The sequence below is a fragment of the Somniosus microcephalus genome, chromosome 25, assembly GCF_052327205.1.
Source record: "Somniosus microcephalus isolate GS21.2 chromosome 25, FLI_Smic_1.0, whole genome shotgun sequence".
Classification (NCBI taxonomy): domain Eukaryota; kingdom Metazoa; phylum Chordata; class Chondrichthyes; order Squaliformes; family Somniosidae; genus Somniosus; species Somniosus microcephalus.
The window spans coordinates 12,461,482-12,476,906 of NC_141011.1; the positions used below are offsets into that span (position 1 = coordinate 12,461,482).

General features: G+C 42.4%; 1 protein-coding gene across 8 annotated transcripts in view; it reads right to left on the reverse strand.

The window, feature by feature from the left end:
* cep104 (centrosomal protein 104) overlaps positions 1–15,055 on the reverse strand; it is a 326,262-nt gene extending 311,207 nt beyond the window's left edge. For 3 of the 8 annotated variants that reach the window (XM_085966834.1, XM_085966831.1, XM_085966837.1), the window contains exons 1-5: positions 14,883–15,054; positions 14,002–14,071; positions 11,344–11,470; positions 8,480–8,653; positions 6,856–6,994 (exon numbers count right to left, since the gene is read on the reverse strand). In XM_085966834.1, coding sequence (XP_085822960.1) covers positions 6,856–6,994; positions 8,480–8,653; positions 11,344–11,456 — 426 coding nt within the window. In that variant the 5' untranslated portion in view covers positions 11,457–11,470; positions 14,002–14,071; positions 14,883–15,054. Of the gene's footprint in view, positions 1–6,855; positions 6,995–8,479; positions 8,654–11,343; positions 11,471–14,001; positions 14,072–14,882 lie in introns of all 8 variants that reach the window. The other 5 variants (XM_085966836.1, XM_085966833.1, XM_085966838.1 and 2 more) reach the window with 3 other exon arrangements.
* Positions 15,056–15,425: the final 370 nt, after the last annotated feature.

A 15,425-nucleotide genomic window follows, 5' to 3' on the forward strand; every position in this document is an offset into this window, starting at 1 on the left:
ATTAACTGTAGGACAGCAGGTACCTTTGATAATATTTTTTTAAGCCTGCCAACACTCAACTCTTCAGGAAAGGTCAGAATATTTTACATAGATGTGCGCTGCTTGGAACCCAGATTGGCTGTTGGTTTTTTGGATAGAAACATAAAAATTCACAGCACAGGAGACGATTCATGCCATGCCGACCATCATGTCTGTGCTGGTTTTTTGCTGGAGCATTCCAAAATTAATCCCACTGCCCTGCTCTCGCCACAGCTCTGTATCTGCCTCTGCTTCAAATATTAAGTCAATTTTCCTGTAAAGGAAATAGCGATCTCTGTCTCAAGTACTCCATGGCAAAGCATTCCATGCTTGAACAGCCTCTGAGTAAAGAAATCCCTCGAACCTCCCTCCTTGTTCTTTTAGTCATAATTTTAAATTGATGAACCACAGACTCCAAAACCAGAGGAAATGGTCATCAAGTCTCTCCTTATAACTATAGTTACCCGTCCCTGGCAAATCTACAATGTACACTCTCTGTCTTTAATGTCCCAAGATAAACCTCTGTGTAGGAAAGCGGCCAAGCCTTCTGTATCCTGATCTAATAGTGCTGAACACTGATGGAATAACTCCTGAGCATAACGTAAGCAGGACAAAAAAATGATGCTCACACTCCAAATGGACCAAACCAATTTCTGATCAATTTGGTCCCTTCCTGGACTGGAATCATTACAATCAATCAGCCTTGATACAGACGGACACATCAGATGAGGACAGGTAGTATCACTAAACAGGATTCAGAGGATAGAACAGTAAACATGAACTGTTAAGACACCAACAAAAAGACAAGGAGGAAACAAGGCAGCTTTGCATACTTGCACGACTGCTTCATTGTAGGTTTAGCTGCAGAAAGTCTTCTGCTAGTGGGCATCGTGATCCATTATTCCATATTTTGAACGTGATATTTGTATACTAATGTAGTGTGTGTTTTCTTGTTTAAAAACCCAACATAAAAGTCTAAAAATAAGTGTTCAAGAAAAGGAAGACCTGATTTAATGGAGTTCAACCCATTCCAAAAGTCCTCCACTTTATAGATGGCACAACAGAATTAACAACTGACAGGAATTACTGCCATCTGCTTGAAACTAGGCTATCTACTTGTCACAGAGGAAAATCTTAAACCCTACTCTCTTTAACCTAACTTTTTTTTAATGGTCTCAATAGTTTTCCTCGATCAAGTTCAATAACCCCCTTCATAATTCTGAAAACTATTAGGTCATCTCCAAGCAGAATAAGCCCAGCTTCTTAAATTTTACCTCATAGGGTTGATTCCCAGTCTGTGTGGAGTTAGCCGATTTCAGCCAGCCCAACAGTTTGGGACACCATAATTGAATTCAGTACCCCTTGGGCCTGGTCAGGTAAAAATAAACCAGGACTCACTATCCTGGACTCGCTGTCCAGGCTCACATATAAAGAACGGTCACTTCGGTGAGGTATAGCTGGGTTCCCAGCACCCTTGAAACCCACCCCAGTAAAAGTCAATCTCTTCTTGATTAGAGGGGAGAAATTTGGGAGTCAGAAAAGTTCTAAAAAGAAAATCACAATTTAGATTCGAGGCCTTGAATGCACACCCTCAAGAGCAATAAAATCTTTCCCAAGTGTTTTGAATAGTAGAATTAGTTTTCGTTTGATAAAATGAATTGTGCTTTAACAGTAATTTGGGAGAGGAAAGTATAAAATAAACTTTAATAGATGGGACAATAGAGGGCACTCCGTTAGCAAATTGGATGTCAGTCATTCAGAAGTGCATTTCTCACGTTACACAGAATTTGTTGTTTATAAATTCTACAACAGATTCTAATAAAGCTATAGCATTTTACAATTCAAACAGCCTTAGTCTTATTTACTACTGCATTGTTCAACTGTTACACTTTCTCTGTTGCTGTTTGCTTTGGTCACACCCAAGGTTACCATACAAACATTACTTCACAAACTATATGCACGTAGCTTAGGAACTCATGCCTTTAACTGAACCTGATCAATACATTAGCCACTACTGAGGGTCATTAAAATACATACACACACAGACATTATGGGGCTGCTAAGATACACTGATGAGGTCTCAATAGCTTCAGTTTACTAGCCAACGGAACTATATAAGAGAGAGAGCTGGACTGCACGTTATGAACTGAATTATCGTTACTAGAGGTTTAGCCAGGTACTTAATTAAAAGCAATATGCATATCCCTCAAGTTGCATCATCAGCTTCCCTCACAAAGAAAACTAATTTCAATCGAGCTCCTGGATCATACCATCACAAAGTACAATGACATGGATTTTCTCCCACAAAGTGAACTTTTACCAGTTCTGCTCGTTGGTACACATTTAACAGTGGAGCAAGTCATTATTGCTCCATTTTCTGAATCTGCAACTATCAAAAAGTTACACAAAATGTGCTGAAATAATCAACAGCTCCAAAAATGAAAACAAAAAACATTGCACTCCGTGGGACACACTTGTTATGCTGCTTTCTCATTAAATTGGCAAAAGAAAATGACTGTATTGGGCCCTCTTCCTTTAAAACTGCTATCGCCCCCCTCCTCAAAAAACCCACACATGACCCAGGCATCCTCTCCAACCTCCCTTTCCTCTCTCCAAGTATTCAGCTACATTCCCATCCCATCTCTGTGGCCATCTCTCCTGGAACTCCCTGTTTGAATTACTCCTTCTGCTCTTCTCATATCACTGAAATGGCCCTACCCAACTTCACGAACATCCTCCATTGGTGCACTCTTCCTCGACCATGCCGCTGCGTCAGTGTTGGTTGACTGTGCCAGTGTCTAAATGACTATCGCTCAGCTCCAAGGGACTGCTCGTGCACGATTCCATTCCTAGCTATCCACATGTAGACAGTGCATCTCCAGCAAGGGCTTTTCCACTCCCCCGCACAATCCCTCCTTGACTTTCTGCAACATCCGACAAGGATGACCATGCCTCACCATCTCCTCCAATGCCCGTCTTCTGTCATCAAACTCCATGGCCCTTGAATGAGTTTGGATAAATAGGAATGGAACCAGCCAGTGGATCTCCAGCAATGGCTTCTTTTTACTCCCCATAGTCAGCTCCGGAGCCTCGCAAAGAATCTACCCTTAGCTAGATGCTGCCCCTCGGCGACATCATCTGCAGACACAGTGCCCGCTTTTAAATGTACACTGATGATACCTAAGCTTTACCTCTTCACATATCTTGACCTTTCAACTGCTTCTATGCTGTCAGATTGCTTCTCAGCTGTCAAGTGCTGGATTCTTCATAATTTCCTCCAAATCAACAATGAGACGACCAAAGCCATCATCTTCAAACTACACCACAAACTCTGCTCCCTTGCCCCAGATTCCCTCTCCCTCCTTGGCCACTCTCAAGCTGAACCACATGGTTTACAATCACGGCATCCAGTTTGGCTTTGACCCAAGCTTTAAATCTTGTATCGCCATCACCAAGGCCCTTTAATTCCACCTCCACAAGGCAAACCTCTGCCGCTGAAACCTTTAGCCAGGCCTTTGTCACGTCCAAATTCAACTACTCTAATGTTCTCCTTGCTGTCTTTCTATCCAAAACCTCCATAAACTCCAACAAGGCCCAAAACTCTGCTGCAAATATCCCATTCCACATGATGTCCTGCTCACCTATTTCCCCTGTCCTCACTGACCATCAATGCTCAGCATTCCCCCAAAGCAATCCATTCAAATTCCTTGCCTTCTATAAATTGCTCTATGGTCTTGGCCCACCCTAGCTGTACAATCTCCTCCAGCTTCAATTTCCCCTCCAAAACACTTCTGATTCCAACCTCCTGTGTTCACCCCACAATACCACCTGCCCACACCCCCCCAACCCTCTCCCTTTGACCCACCATTGGTGACAGAGCCTTGGTCCTTCTCTTTGGAATTTCCTCCCTCAACCTCTCCACCTTTAAAAGACTTGCTCAAAATTCAATCTCTGATCTAGCCTTCAATTGTCCATCTTAATCTCTCCCTTCCTGGGTCAGCATCAGTTTTCATGGCATTCATTCTTGAAGCACCTCGGGATTTTGTTTTAATTTTAAAGTTATTGTTGTGTGTTCACAACAGGAAATTATGGAGGTTTTTAGTTTAAAAAGTCAAGTGTAACAGCAGTGTTTGAATGCAGATTCTCATTTAAGGTCAAGAGATATTAATTCGGCAAAATAGAGTATTAATTACTGACTTAAAAGATGAGTCAGTGATTTGGTGTCAGTAACTGCTGCAAAGAAGGTAGCATCAGGCTTAATCCCCATCACAACAGCACTTCAGAAACCAGCAACAAGCAGCCTCAAATAATTATACATTGTCAGAATTTTGTAACAAACAGAATGCAGTTTTATAAAAATTCCTTTATCCAACAAGTTATTTGTAACATTTAAGTGGTGAAACTCAACTTGCAGGCAAGGAAAAGTATACAACTTGGAACTCAAGAGAAAAATCACAAGATAAACCCTTAGTCAATACTGTAACAATATAGTACTACAACAACTGCTTTGGATATTTTCACAAGTTACATTAAAGACATAGAGAAACATAGAAGATAGGAGCAGGAGTAGGCCATTCGGCCCCTCGAGCCTGTTCCGCCATTCAATGTGATCATGGCTGATCATCCAAATTCAGTACCCTGTCCACCTTTTCCCCATATCCCTTGATCCCTTTAGCCTTAAGAAATATATCTAACTCCTCCTTGAATATATTTAATGAATTGGCCTCTACTGCCTTCTGTGGTACAGAATTCCACAGGTTCACCACTCTCTGGGTGAAGAAATTCCTCCTCATCTCTGTCCTAAATGGCTTACCCCTTATCCTTAGACAGTGACCCCTGGTTCTGGACTCCCCGGCCATCGGGAACATCCTTCCTGCATCTAGTCTGTCTAATCCTGCTAGAATTTTATAGGTTTCGATGAGATCCCCTCTCATTCTTCTAAACTCCAGCGATTATAAGCCCAATCAACCCAATCTCTCCTCATACGTCATTCCTGCCATCCCAGGTAGCAGCCTGGTGAATCTTCGCTGCACTCCCTCCATGGCAAGAAAATCCTTCCTCAGATAAGGCGACCAAAACTGCCCACAATACTCAAGATGTGGTCTCACCAAGGCCCTGTACAACTGCAGCAAGACATCTTTGTTCCTGTACTCGAACCCTCTCGCTACGAAGGCCAACATACCATTTGCCTTCTTAACCGCCTGCTGCACCTGCATGCTTACCTTCAGCGACTGGTGCACAAGGACACCCAGGTCTCGTTGCACTTCCCCTTCTCCCAATCTATTGCCATTCAGATGATAATCTGCCTTGTACGATAGCAAAATACTGCAGATGTTGGAAATCCGAAATAACAACAGAAAATGCTGGAAAAACTCAGCAAGTCAGGCAACATCCGTGGAGAGAAATTTGAGTTGACGTTTCGGGTTTGACCCTTCTTCAAAACTGGAGAGAAAAGGAACTAGATCGAAGGCAGGGCTGCGATCGGACAAAAGAATAAAAGAACCAAAAGAAGTAAAAGAGATTAGAAGCTAGACGAGATGGTAATAGGCTGTGATTAGGTGTAAAGTGTACTGGCAGGGCAAAAGATAGCTGCCAGGTGTGAGAGAGAAACAAAAGGAAAGGGGGGGGGGGGGGGGGGGGGAGAAAGGAAAGGAGTGGAAAAATTTAAGTGAAAATGAAATAGGGGCCGAGGTTATGATCTGAAATTGTTGAACTCGATATTGAGACCGGAAGGCTGCAGACTGCCTAATCGGAAGATGAGGTGCTGTTCCTCGAGTTTACGTTTTTGACACCAAAGTGGATAACCTCACATTTATCCACGTTATATTGCATCTGCCATGCTTCTGCCCAATCACCCAACCTGTCCAAATCATACTGGAGTTTCTCGGCATCCTCCTCACAGCACACACGCCCACCCAGCTTTGTGTCGTCTGCAAACTTGGAGATATTACATCTAGTTCCCTCGTCTAGATCATTAATATATATTGTGAATAGCTGGGGTCCTAGGACCGATCCCTGCGGTACCCCACTAGTCACTGACTGCCACTCGGAAAAAGACCCGTTTATTCCAACTCTTTGCTTTCTGTCTGCCAACCAGTTCTCTATCCAAGTCAATACCTTGCCCCCAATCCCATGTGCCTTAACTTTACACGCTAATCTCTTATGCGGGACCTTATCGAAAGCCTTCTGAAAGTCCAAATACACCACATCCACTGGTTCTCCCTTATCTATTTTACCAGTTACACCCTCAAAAAATTCCTGTAGATTAGTCAAGCATTATTTACCTTTTGTAAATCCATGTTGACTTTGTCCAATCCTGTCACTGTTTTCCAAGTGCTCTGCTATTACATCTTTTATAATGGACTCTAGCATTTTCTCCACTACCGATGTCAGGCTTACCGGTCTGTAATTCCCCGTTTTCTCTACCACCTTTTTTGAATAGTGGGGTAACATTAGCTACCCTCCAATCCATGGGTACTGTTCCAGAGTCTATCGAATTTTGGAAGATGACCAGCAATGCATCTACTATTTCTAGGGCCACTTCCTTAAGTACCCTAGGATGTAGATCATCAGGCCCTAGGGATTTATCGGCCTTCAATCCCATCAATTTCCCTAACACCATTTCCCTACAATTACTGATTTCTTTCAGTTCCTCCCTCTCATTAGACCCTATGTTCCCCAACATCTCTGGGAAGTTATTTGTGTCCTCCTTTGTGAAGCCAGAACCAAAGTATGTATTTAATTGGTCTGCCATTTCTTTGTTCCCCATTATAAATGGGGAACAAATAACAAGACACTTGTTATTTTCAGATCTATATAAAGTTGATGCACTGTTACCTGATTGTACAAGTTGTATCTGTTGACATGGTTTTTATGGAATGTTAATTTCAGATATTGCCCAACTGCATCAACATGGACAGACTTAAGCTCCCGGGCTTTGAATCCTGTCTTTTGATTATCCGAGAGAGAAACATACCTGTAAGAACAGATTAATATAAAGGATTGATATACATTAGCATTGTATAAGATATGCAGCACTTTATAAATTCTTTTAAAAATTGCATTTAGATAGCAAAACTTCAAGAAGCTTCTGATGCCAGAACCAAGCAGGAATAGGAGGGAAATTAGGGAAGAGGGTCGAAGGGCGTTTTAAGGAATATGGGGACTTTGACGGTGTAGAAGGAGGTCACAAAGGTGGAGAGATTTAGGAACACAGTTCCAAGTGTGAAAGCGAGAAGACTAGGGGCTCTGTGGTGTAGTGGAAGAAATAGGGGATGCTCAACAGACCAGTGTTGAATGAGTGTAGGGTGCAATCCAGGATGTAGGGCTGAAGATTGAAGCAGTAGTGTTCAGCAAAACCATGAGGGATCTGAAGAGAGGGACAAGATTTTGAAGTCAATGCCCTGAGGGATGCGAGGAAATGGAGGTCACCAAGAGAGGGGTGGTGGGGATAGGATGCAGGCAGAGTTCTAGTGAAGTGAAGAGTCTTTCAAGGATGGAGCTCACTATCCAGTTTTCTTCCTTTACACCACTGAAGAGCATTGGGATGTATTTCTACATTATAGATGCCATGTAAATTGATGTTTGCAAATATCAGTAATTTAATATTCGATGGCTGGTATTTTAGCAATAATAGGCTGGTGTGTCACCTTTTCAAATTCGGAGATAATTGTTCAGTGACATTTTTTAGGCTACAAGTCCTCCTTGCTCCATCCTACCATCTTTGTAGACAAGCAATTACTCTCGTTATTTAAAATGGTCTGGGGTTACTATTATATACACAAGTCGATTTACCAAGAGAGATGAACAGTGCTAGTTTGTCTAGTTACAAACTTAACAGCCAAAGTACCATTTTGCGTTATTTCAAGATCCTACAACTTTTTTTTCCCCTTCCTTTGATTATTTTTAGTTCACCATGAGTTGAGGTCTGTGGGATATGTCTTTCAGTTTGCTTACGTTGCACTTTCCCCGCTTTATACTCACACCAACCTTTTTTTCCCCTAACGTTAACTGAAGAAAATATACCTTTGTATGTTCATTTGAAAAGCTGGTCAGCAACAAAGGTGAGGTAGTTTCTTCTTTACCCTCTCCCCTCCAAAACAGGTTCTGGTAAAACTATTAATTTGCTCCTACATACGTCCTGGAGTTAAAGGCACACACCAAGTCCACTAGTTGCCCTCAGACAAGGAATGGTGCCGAGGGATGGAACAAGATTCCCCCTCTCCCAATATACTGAATGTTCAGGAAAGAATCCTTCCTTAAAACCTTAATTGAAACAGTTTCCCTCTACACATTTGATCCTTAGTCCTCAAAAGGTTCATTCAGGGCCTTTCATTTACAATCCACCCATTTTCTATTTTTTTCCAAACCCTGCATTTTCTCAGTATGAGTGGCAGTGTATATAATTACAGCAACTCTGAGCTCTGTTGTTAATCTGTCACAAGACTTTTTTCACCCATACCCGAGTCTGCGGAATCGGTCCACGTGTTGGACCCCAAAGTGATCCGGAAGACTGTCGCTGATGTAAAATTCAATTTTTGTAGAAATCAAGTACTGGTGCGCAAGTAGCTGCAGCTTGCGGATCCGGCAGCGCTCCACCATCTGCAGGACAATCTCCTGTGGGTACAGGCAGAACCTAAACAAACCAAATTAGAGGCAAAAATAGCTTAGGCGCACGCAGCAAAAACCAAATGAGAGCTATGTTTTAAAACACGAACTAATGCGTGAAGTATAATGCAGTATGTTTAATTAGAAATTGCTGAAAGTGGCCATTATTATGGTTATATAGGAGTTGGTGGGGGGGGGGGGGGGCAAGGAAAGAGAGAATTCAGATATAAAAATCCACAAGAGTGGTTAGCATAATTCATAGATATCGGAATTCTCAGATTAAATTATGCACATCAATTTCTACCATCCACAAGTTTCTACAAAACAGTGTTGTACTGTTTCAATAAAGCAAGGAAAACATTGATGAGAGTTAAAAGTAGACATGAACAACTCCCACAATGGCTCACCAGAAGTGCCTATCTTTGATCCATGTCCCAAGAAGGCAAAAGTATGGTTGTTGCATTTGGCCTAAACATCCCTGGCTAATGAACAAAAGAAAAACAGCCAGTCTTCCAACTACTGATCCCTACTAGAAACAGAACTTGTACGTATTAATCTTGGGTGGGGACAGAATTAGGCTCAGCTGCAAATCAAGTAGCTTACTAGCACTCGTTCACATCTGACAGTCAGCTACTTATGTAAGGCACTTGCACAAATGCGCCACCATTTGTAAAACTGTATCCCAGCACATGTCAGCAACTCCAGGAGTGGAATGGAGAAAATTTAGTGCAGGGGGAGGAGCAGATTTGTGTTATTCCATGCGTGTTATTTTAAGTTTTGTTTATTTTTGACCTTGGATGTCGACTGAGAACTCAGAATACTTCAACATTCAATACATCACAAGAACTAACTTTCTCTGGAATTTATGTGATCACTGTTTATTGTAGCTGTTGAAGATACAAGCCTTTTCCAGGAAATTATTTTCTTACAATTTCCTTGATTACCATGTGCCTGTCACCAGCCTCAAGAGAACAAGCAACCTACTCTAAAGACTCCACCAAGGCTGTACTAGAACTGATTCCTAGGTAATACACAAGAACAACAGAGAAGCTGCCTCTGATTTTCCCTCCTTGCAGAGGCATGTCTGGTTTCCAGTTGGCATTTCACCAACATGCAATGAAAAACATGGACACAACGGAAATTATTTTTAAAATGTAGTCTTTTCTGATTGTGATTCAAAAATTCATGGTGTGAATTAGAATTTCTTTAAAAATACACAGTGCCATAAAGCTGTAATTGTTAAACCTGTAGACTGATCTCGAGTGTTTGGCTATTAAACTTCTCACTGGCCTCCTGGCAGTAAGATTCTTCTAAGCTGTGCACTAACCAAACTACTGTACTACATTTAGAGCAGTTATTTTTGGGTTGAGTCGTTAACTTAATGAGGCTAAATGTCCATGCAAAGGATGTATAAATCCATATACAAGAAGCCATCTCGCCAAATTACCAAAGGAACCAACTCAAATCTGAAAACAGTCAGTGGATGAACAGTAGCTGCAAAACATTTACAGGCAAATAGCCCGACCCACTGATGATGGGTTGTCGAGTTGGCTAAAAAGCTTAAGTAATTTCCAGACAATTTTGTAAACATTCATTTTTGAAATAAACCCAGTCCCTCACAGAATCATAGAATGATTACAGCACGAAAGGCAGCCATTCGGCCTGTCGAGCCCGTGCCGACTCTCAGCTAGTCCCACTCCCCCACCCTCTCCCCGTAGCCCTACATTTTTTTTCCTTCAGATTCCTTACGTCGCCTTTGGTTCTTTTGCCAATCACCTTAAATCTGTGTCCTCTGGTTCTCAACCCTTCCGCCAATGGGGACAGTTTCTCTCTACTCTGTCTAAACCGCTCATGATGTTGAGCACCTCTATCAAATCTCCTCTCAATCTTCTCTGCTCCAAGGAGAACAACCCCAGCTTCTCCAGTCTATCCACGTAACTGAAGTCCCTCATTCCTGGAATCATTCTTGTAAATCTTTTCTGCACCCTCTCCAAGGCCTTCACATCCTTCCTAAAGTGTGGTGCCCAGAATTGGACACAATACTCCAGTTGGGGCCGAACCAGTGTTTTATACAGGTTCATCATAATTTCCACACTTTTGTACTCTATACCTCTAATTATGAAGCCCAGGATCCCATAAGACATTTTAACTGCTTTCTCAACCTGCCCGCTACCTTCAACGATTTGTGCACAAATACCCCCAGGTCTCTCGGTTCGTGCACCCCCTTTAGGATTTAGTTTATATTTCCTCTCCCCATTCTTTCTACCAAAATGTTTCACTTCACACTTTTCTGCATTAAATTTCATCTGCCACGTGTCCGCCCATTTCACCAGCCTGTCTGTGTCCTCTTGAAGTCTATCACTATCCTCCTCACTGTTCACTATACTTCCAAGTTTTGTCTCATCTGCAAATTTTGAGATTGTGCCCTGTACACCCACCGATTGCTTTAACTGAAATCTGGCGAAGAGCTTTAATTACCATAATCGAGCCAACAAGGTAAGCGTTCACAGGCAGACCAAAAATATATCAAAGGATCAAGGGATATGGGGAGAAGGCAGGGACAGGGTGCTGAGTTTGGATGATCAGCCATGATCTCATTGATTGGCGGAGTAGGCTCGAGGGGCCGAATGGCCTACTCCTGCTCCTATCTTCTATGTTTCTATATCTAAATCCCAATCCTGCTGGGAATTAATAGCAGCAATATTTTGTGCTCCTTACCTTGGAGATCGCCAGCCGTTTACTGTTGGCGCATGCACCATCAGTTCATTTGAATTATACCCATCTTCATGGCCAGAGGAGCTTATTGCAACAAATCCAATTTTGTGTGGCATTCTAGAGTTCTATGCTGCAAGAGGCCAGAGAAATCAAACAAATGAATTAGTCATCACACTGTAGATCTTTCCCTGTACAGATGCCCGTATATGTTATATTATTGATATGCCACTTAGAAAATTTTCCATTTACATAGTACCTTATTACATCTCCAAGAGACATCTCAAAAAGCTTTACATAAATTGCTATTGAAGTGTAGTCACTGTTATGTAGCCAATTGGTGCACAATAAGCTCCAAAAACAGCAATGAGGTGAAAGACCAGGTAGTGTTTTTGGTGCTCGTTGAAGGAGGAATGTTGGTCAAGACCTCAGGAGCACTGCCTGCTCGACCTCAGAACGTGCCGTGGGATCTTTATTGTCCACCTAAACCACCAGAACAGGCAGAGGGGACCTCGGTTTAACATCTCTTCCGAAAGACAGCACCTTAGACACTGTAGCACTCCCTCACTATTGAGCATTAACAGCTCGAATTCCAGAAACTTCTAACCTGGAGGAATTAGTGCTGAAGCTGACATGTAAATGAATAACTATACTACACATATATATATTCATTACTGTAAACTAAAAAGGAAATGAGACCAATTACCAGAGAGATAAAAATACACAGCAACCAAAGGAGTCTTATATTGGAAGACAGGAACAGGGGCAGACCATTTAGCACCTCTAGCCTGTTTCGCCATTCAATTAGATCATGACTGATCTGTATCTTAACTCCATCTACCCTCCATCATATCTTCTAAACACCCTTCCCAAATCAATGGGCAGTTGCTCATCAACAGGAACCCCAAATGACAAGAGTTTGCAGCAGTGTGGAGCTCGTGACAATTCTTTGCACCAAGAAAGACATGAGGGATGGTGAGGTATCTATCATTCACTGCAACATATGGCATTTCTATGCCCAGTATAATCTGTTCTGTCCAGTTACTTAAAACTTCAATTCCCGTATCAATTTCATCTCTTATTCATACGCTTGCTTCCTCATTGATCAACCAAGGTGAACATCCATCCTCTCCCGAAGCTATCTCTGGACAGCAACCTCGGACACCTGTTTACGCATTGATGAATTATTCCAGAACTGATAACTGATGTGTGCTTTAATGTGTTTCTGCATAACCATTTTGCAACACGTACAAATTTAGTCACTTCCGTATTACAATTTACATGTTTAAAATTTTAGTATATTCAAAATAAGACTATACTTCTACATAACCTCTTCAGTTGAACCAAATAAAACATGCAATTCCAAACAAAATATAAAGAGCTACTTAATGCTGCTGCTAAATACCAGTTAATAAAATACATGCAAAATTACCCATAAAAAAAAATCAAAAATGTTAAAAGAATTCATAAATGCTGTTACAATTTGAGCCCTCTCCCGTGCTCCGAGCAAAAGGCATAGGGAGATTCAGACTTCCAACAACCCGATGTATTCCAAACCTGTGAATTAAAAAGTTTAGCATGCACAGGATAGAAAATACCCTTTTACCAAGATATCTTGCAGTGAAGGTTGAGAGTTTCCCACCACGTTTCTGTCCATTTCAATAGATTTCATGCTGTCATTCCATATTGATTACATAGCATTCACAAAGAATAATAAATGCAGAACAATGTTAAGCTTGCAAGCAACTTATTTCATGGTGAAAATAAAGCTCTCTAGAATGCCTTTACAGAATCTTTAAACTGAACCCTGTGATGATCTTTTACATGGACCACACCTCTTCGCCCATGAGGTTATAACACATTGCAGTGACTTCTGAATTAAGTCAAATAGAGCTCATCCCCCCAAATATATACCTCACTTCCTCTGAAGTGACAGACAACTTCTTGGAGGGAGTGCCAGCTAATTAAGTTAGAATAATGATTTCTGTCACTTGAGTAGACGGGGACGTGCACTGCAGCCCCATTGCTGGCTGGAGAAATGTTTACTCGGCCAGGCCTAAAGCCTTGTCGTTTACACCTGCTGTGATACCACCTTAATGATTGCGGCAATCACAGATGACCTCTTTTCTTCAGTGTGCCTACATTATTTTGGTACTGGTGGTGTGGAGATGCCGGTGTTGGACTGGGGTGGACAAATGTAAGAAGTCACACAACACCAGGTTATAGTCCAACAGTTTTATTTGAAAGCTTGTGATTTCAAATAAAACTGTTGGACTATAACCTGGTGTTGTGTGACTTCTTATATTTTGGTACTGACGTTGATTTAGTAGCAACACAACTTTGACCTAATTAGGTTTTCTTTGCAAGACATATAAAAGAGGATAGTTGCCTCTCCTTTAATTAGCAAATTCTCTCAACAGTGTGCTCTTGCAGAACGCTGGCACCGACTCGACAGGCCGTATGGCCTCCTTCTGTGCTGTAACCATTCTATGATTCAGTACTATTTCAGTACTAATTAGGCACAGTTTCCAACAAACTAATGTTGACAGGGATCTTGAGTACAAGATCCAAAGTGTTTTCAATACTGGATAGAATAGATCAGACAAAAGTTGTCAGGGTACTATCCACAACATGAAACCAATTCACATTACAGTACATTATTACCCTTCTGCCTTTGGCAAAATAATCTCCTACGGCAAGTTGTCTTGTTGCTTTGTGCTTGCAAGAGGGCAGCCTGGAAAAACAAAAACCCAGCTTTAATTTTTAGTCCCCCAATTGGCTGGAAAAACAGCACCTTGAACCAGCTTTCTACCAGTGAAAGAGGTACCAAACTTAAGAATTACATGAAAATGGTTGAAAATACATCAGAAAATATGTTAGAACTGAACACAGTAACAATACCAATAAAATAGCAGAATATGTCCCATAATAATCAACAGCAACAATTATTAATAAAGTGCCACGATTCTCGTCAAAAACCTGTCCTCTGGAGACAGCATGTAATTTCTGAATCTACATTGCATTGAAATGGATTGCAATGCAATTCCATCATATAACAAGTTTTACAAAGGCACTTTTTCCATGAAGAATGTGATGCAAATTATTGGTCAATTAACAATGTGAACATTTTCAAACATCCTTCCCCCCCCCCCCCAACTAAAAAAAACTAAAATAAATCACAACTAAGTTCAAAAGCAGCAGCCGCAGAGGACCATTGTCGACACCGAGTGTGATCTGGGCTGGGCTGCACCACGACTCGCTGCCTCAGAAGGAAAGGCCACTTGGGACGGCAGCCTGTGCCCCTGCAACGGTCGGCGTGGGATCGCCATCCCCAGCGGAGGGATGGAGGAGCGGAGGGGAGGGAAGAATACTGGGGGGAAGCGGAGAATACTGCGGAGTGAATTATTAGCGCGGACTTTCTCCGGGCCCGGAGCCCGCCCGCCGGAAAGAACGGCGCCAACTCGTCACTCGCCCGAGCCGGAGAAGCCTGAGTCGGCCTCCAGGCCACCATGCTTAACCCGCCACAAATCATGATTATTTCCCACCTCCCCACAAACATTCACGATGTTCTGGGTTTTTTGTTGTGTGTGTGAAGTTGACCTGGTTGGTGGCGCCGCGGTTTTAACGCTGCACCCTGCTCCGCCGCCTCGCACCGCATCTCCATAGCCACCGGCACCCGCAGTGCGCAGGCGCACACTCGCCACCCGCCCCGCGCTCGGCATACTGGGAACTGCAGTCTTTTCTGGCCACGACGCATGCGCGCCGCCACCAGCTTCATTTCAGCTTCAACTTCATTTCAAGCGTCGTCAATCAATCAGACTGGCATTTTACAGGTTTTATTCAATTCCATTAAATGTCATTCTTTAACAGGAAATTCTACTTCGCGCAGTGAGTAGGCTCCCACATAGAATAGGGGAGGCATAAACTCTGCAATTGTTTAAGAATCAAGTGGCTGCTGCAGTGAAAAGATAGACTTGCATTTATATAGCGCCTTTGACAACCTTCTCTTCTCTTAGGCAGTCCCTCAGAACCGAGGATGACTTGCTTCAACATTAAACACAGGTGGGGCAGACGGTGGGTGGGGTGCT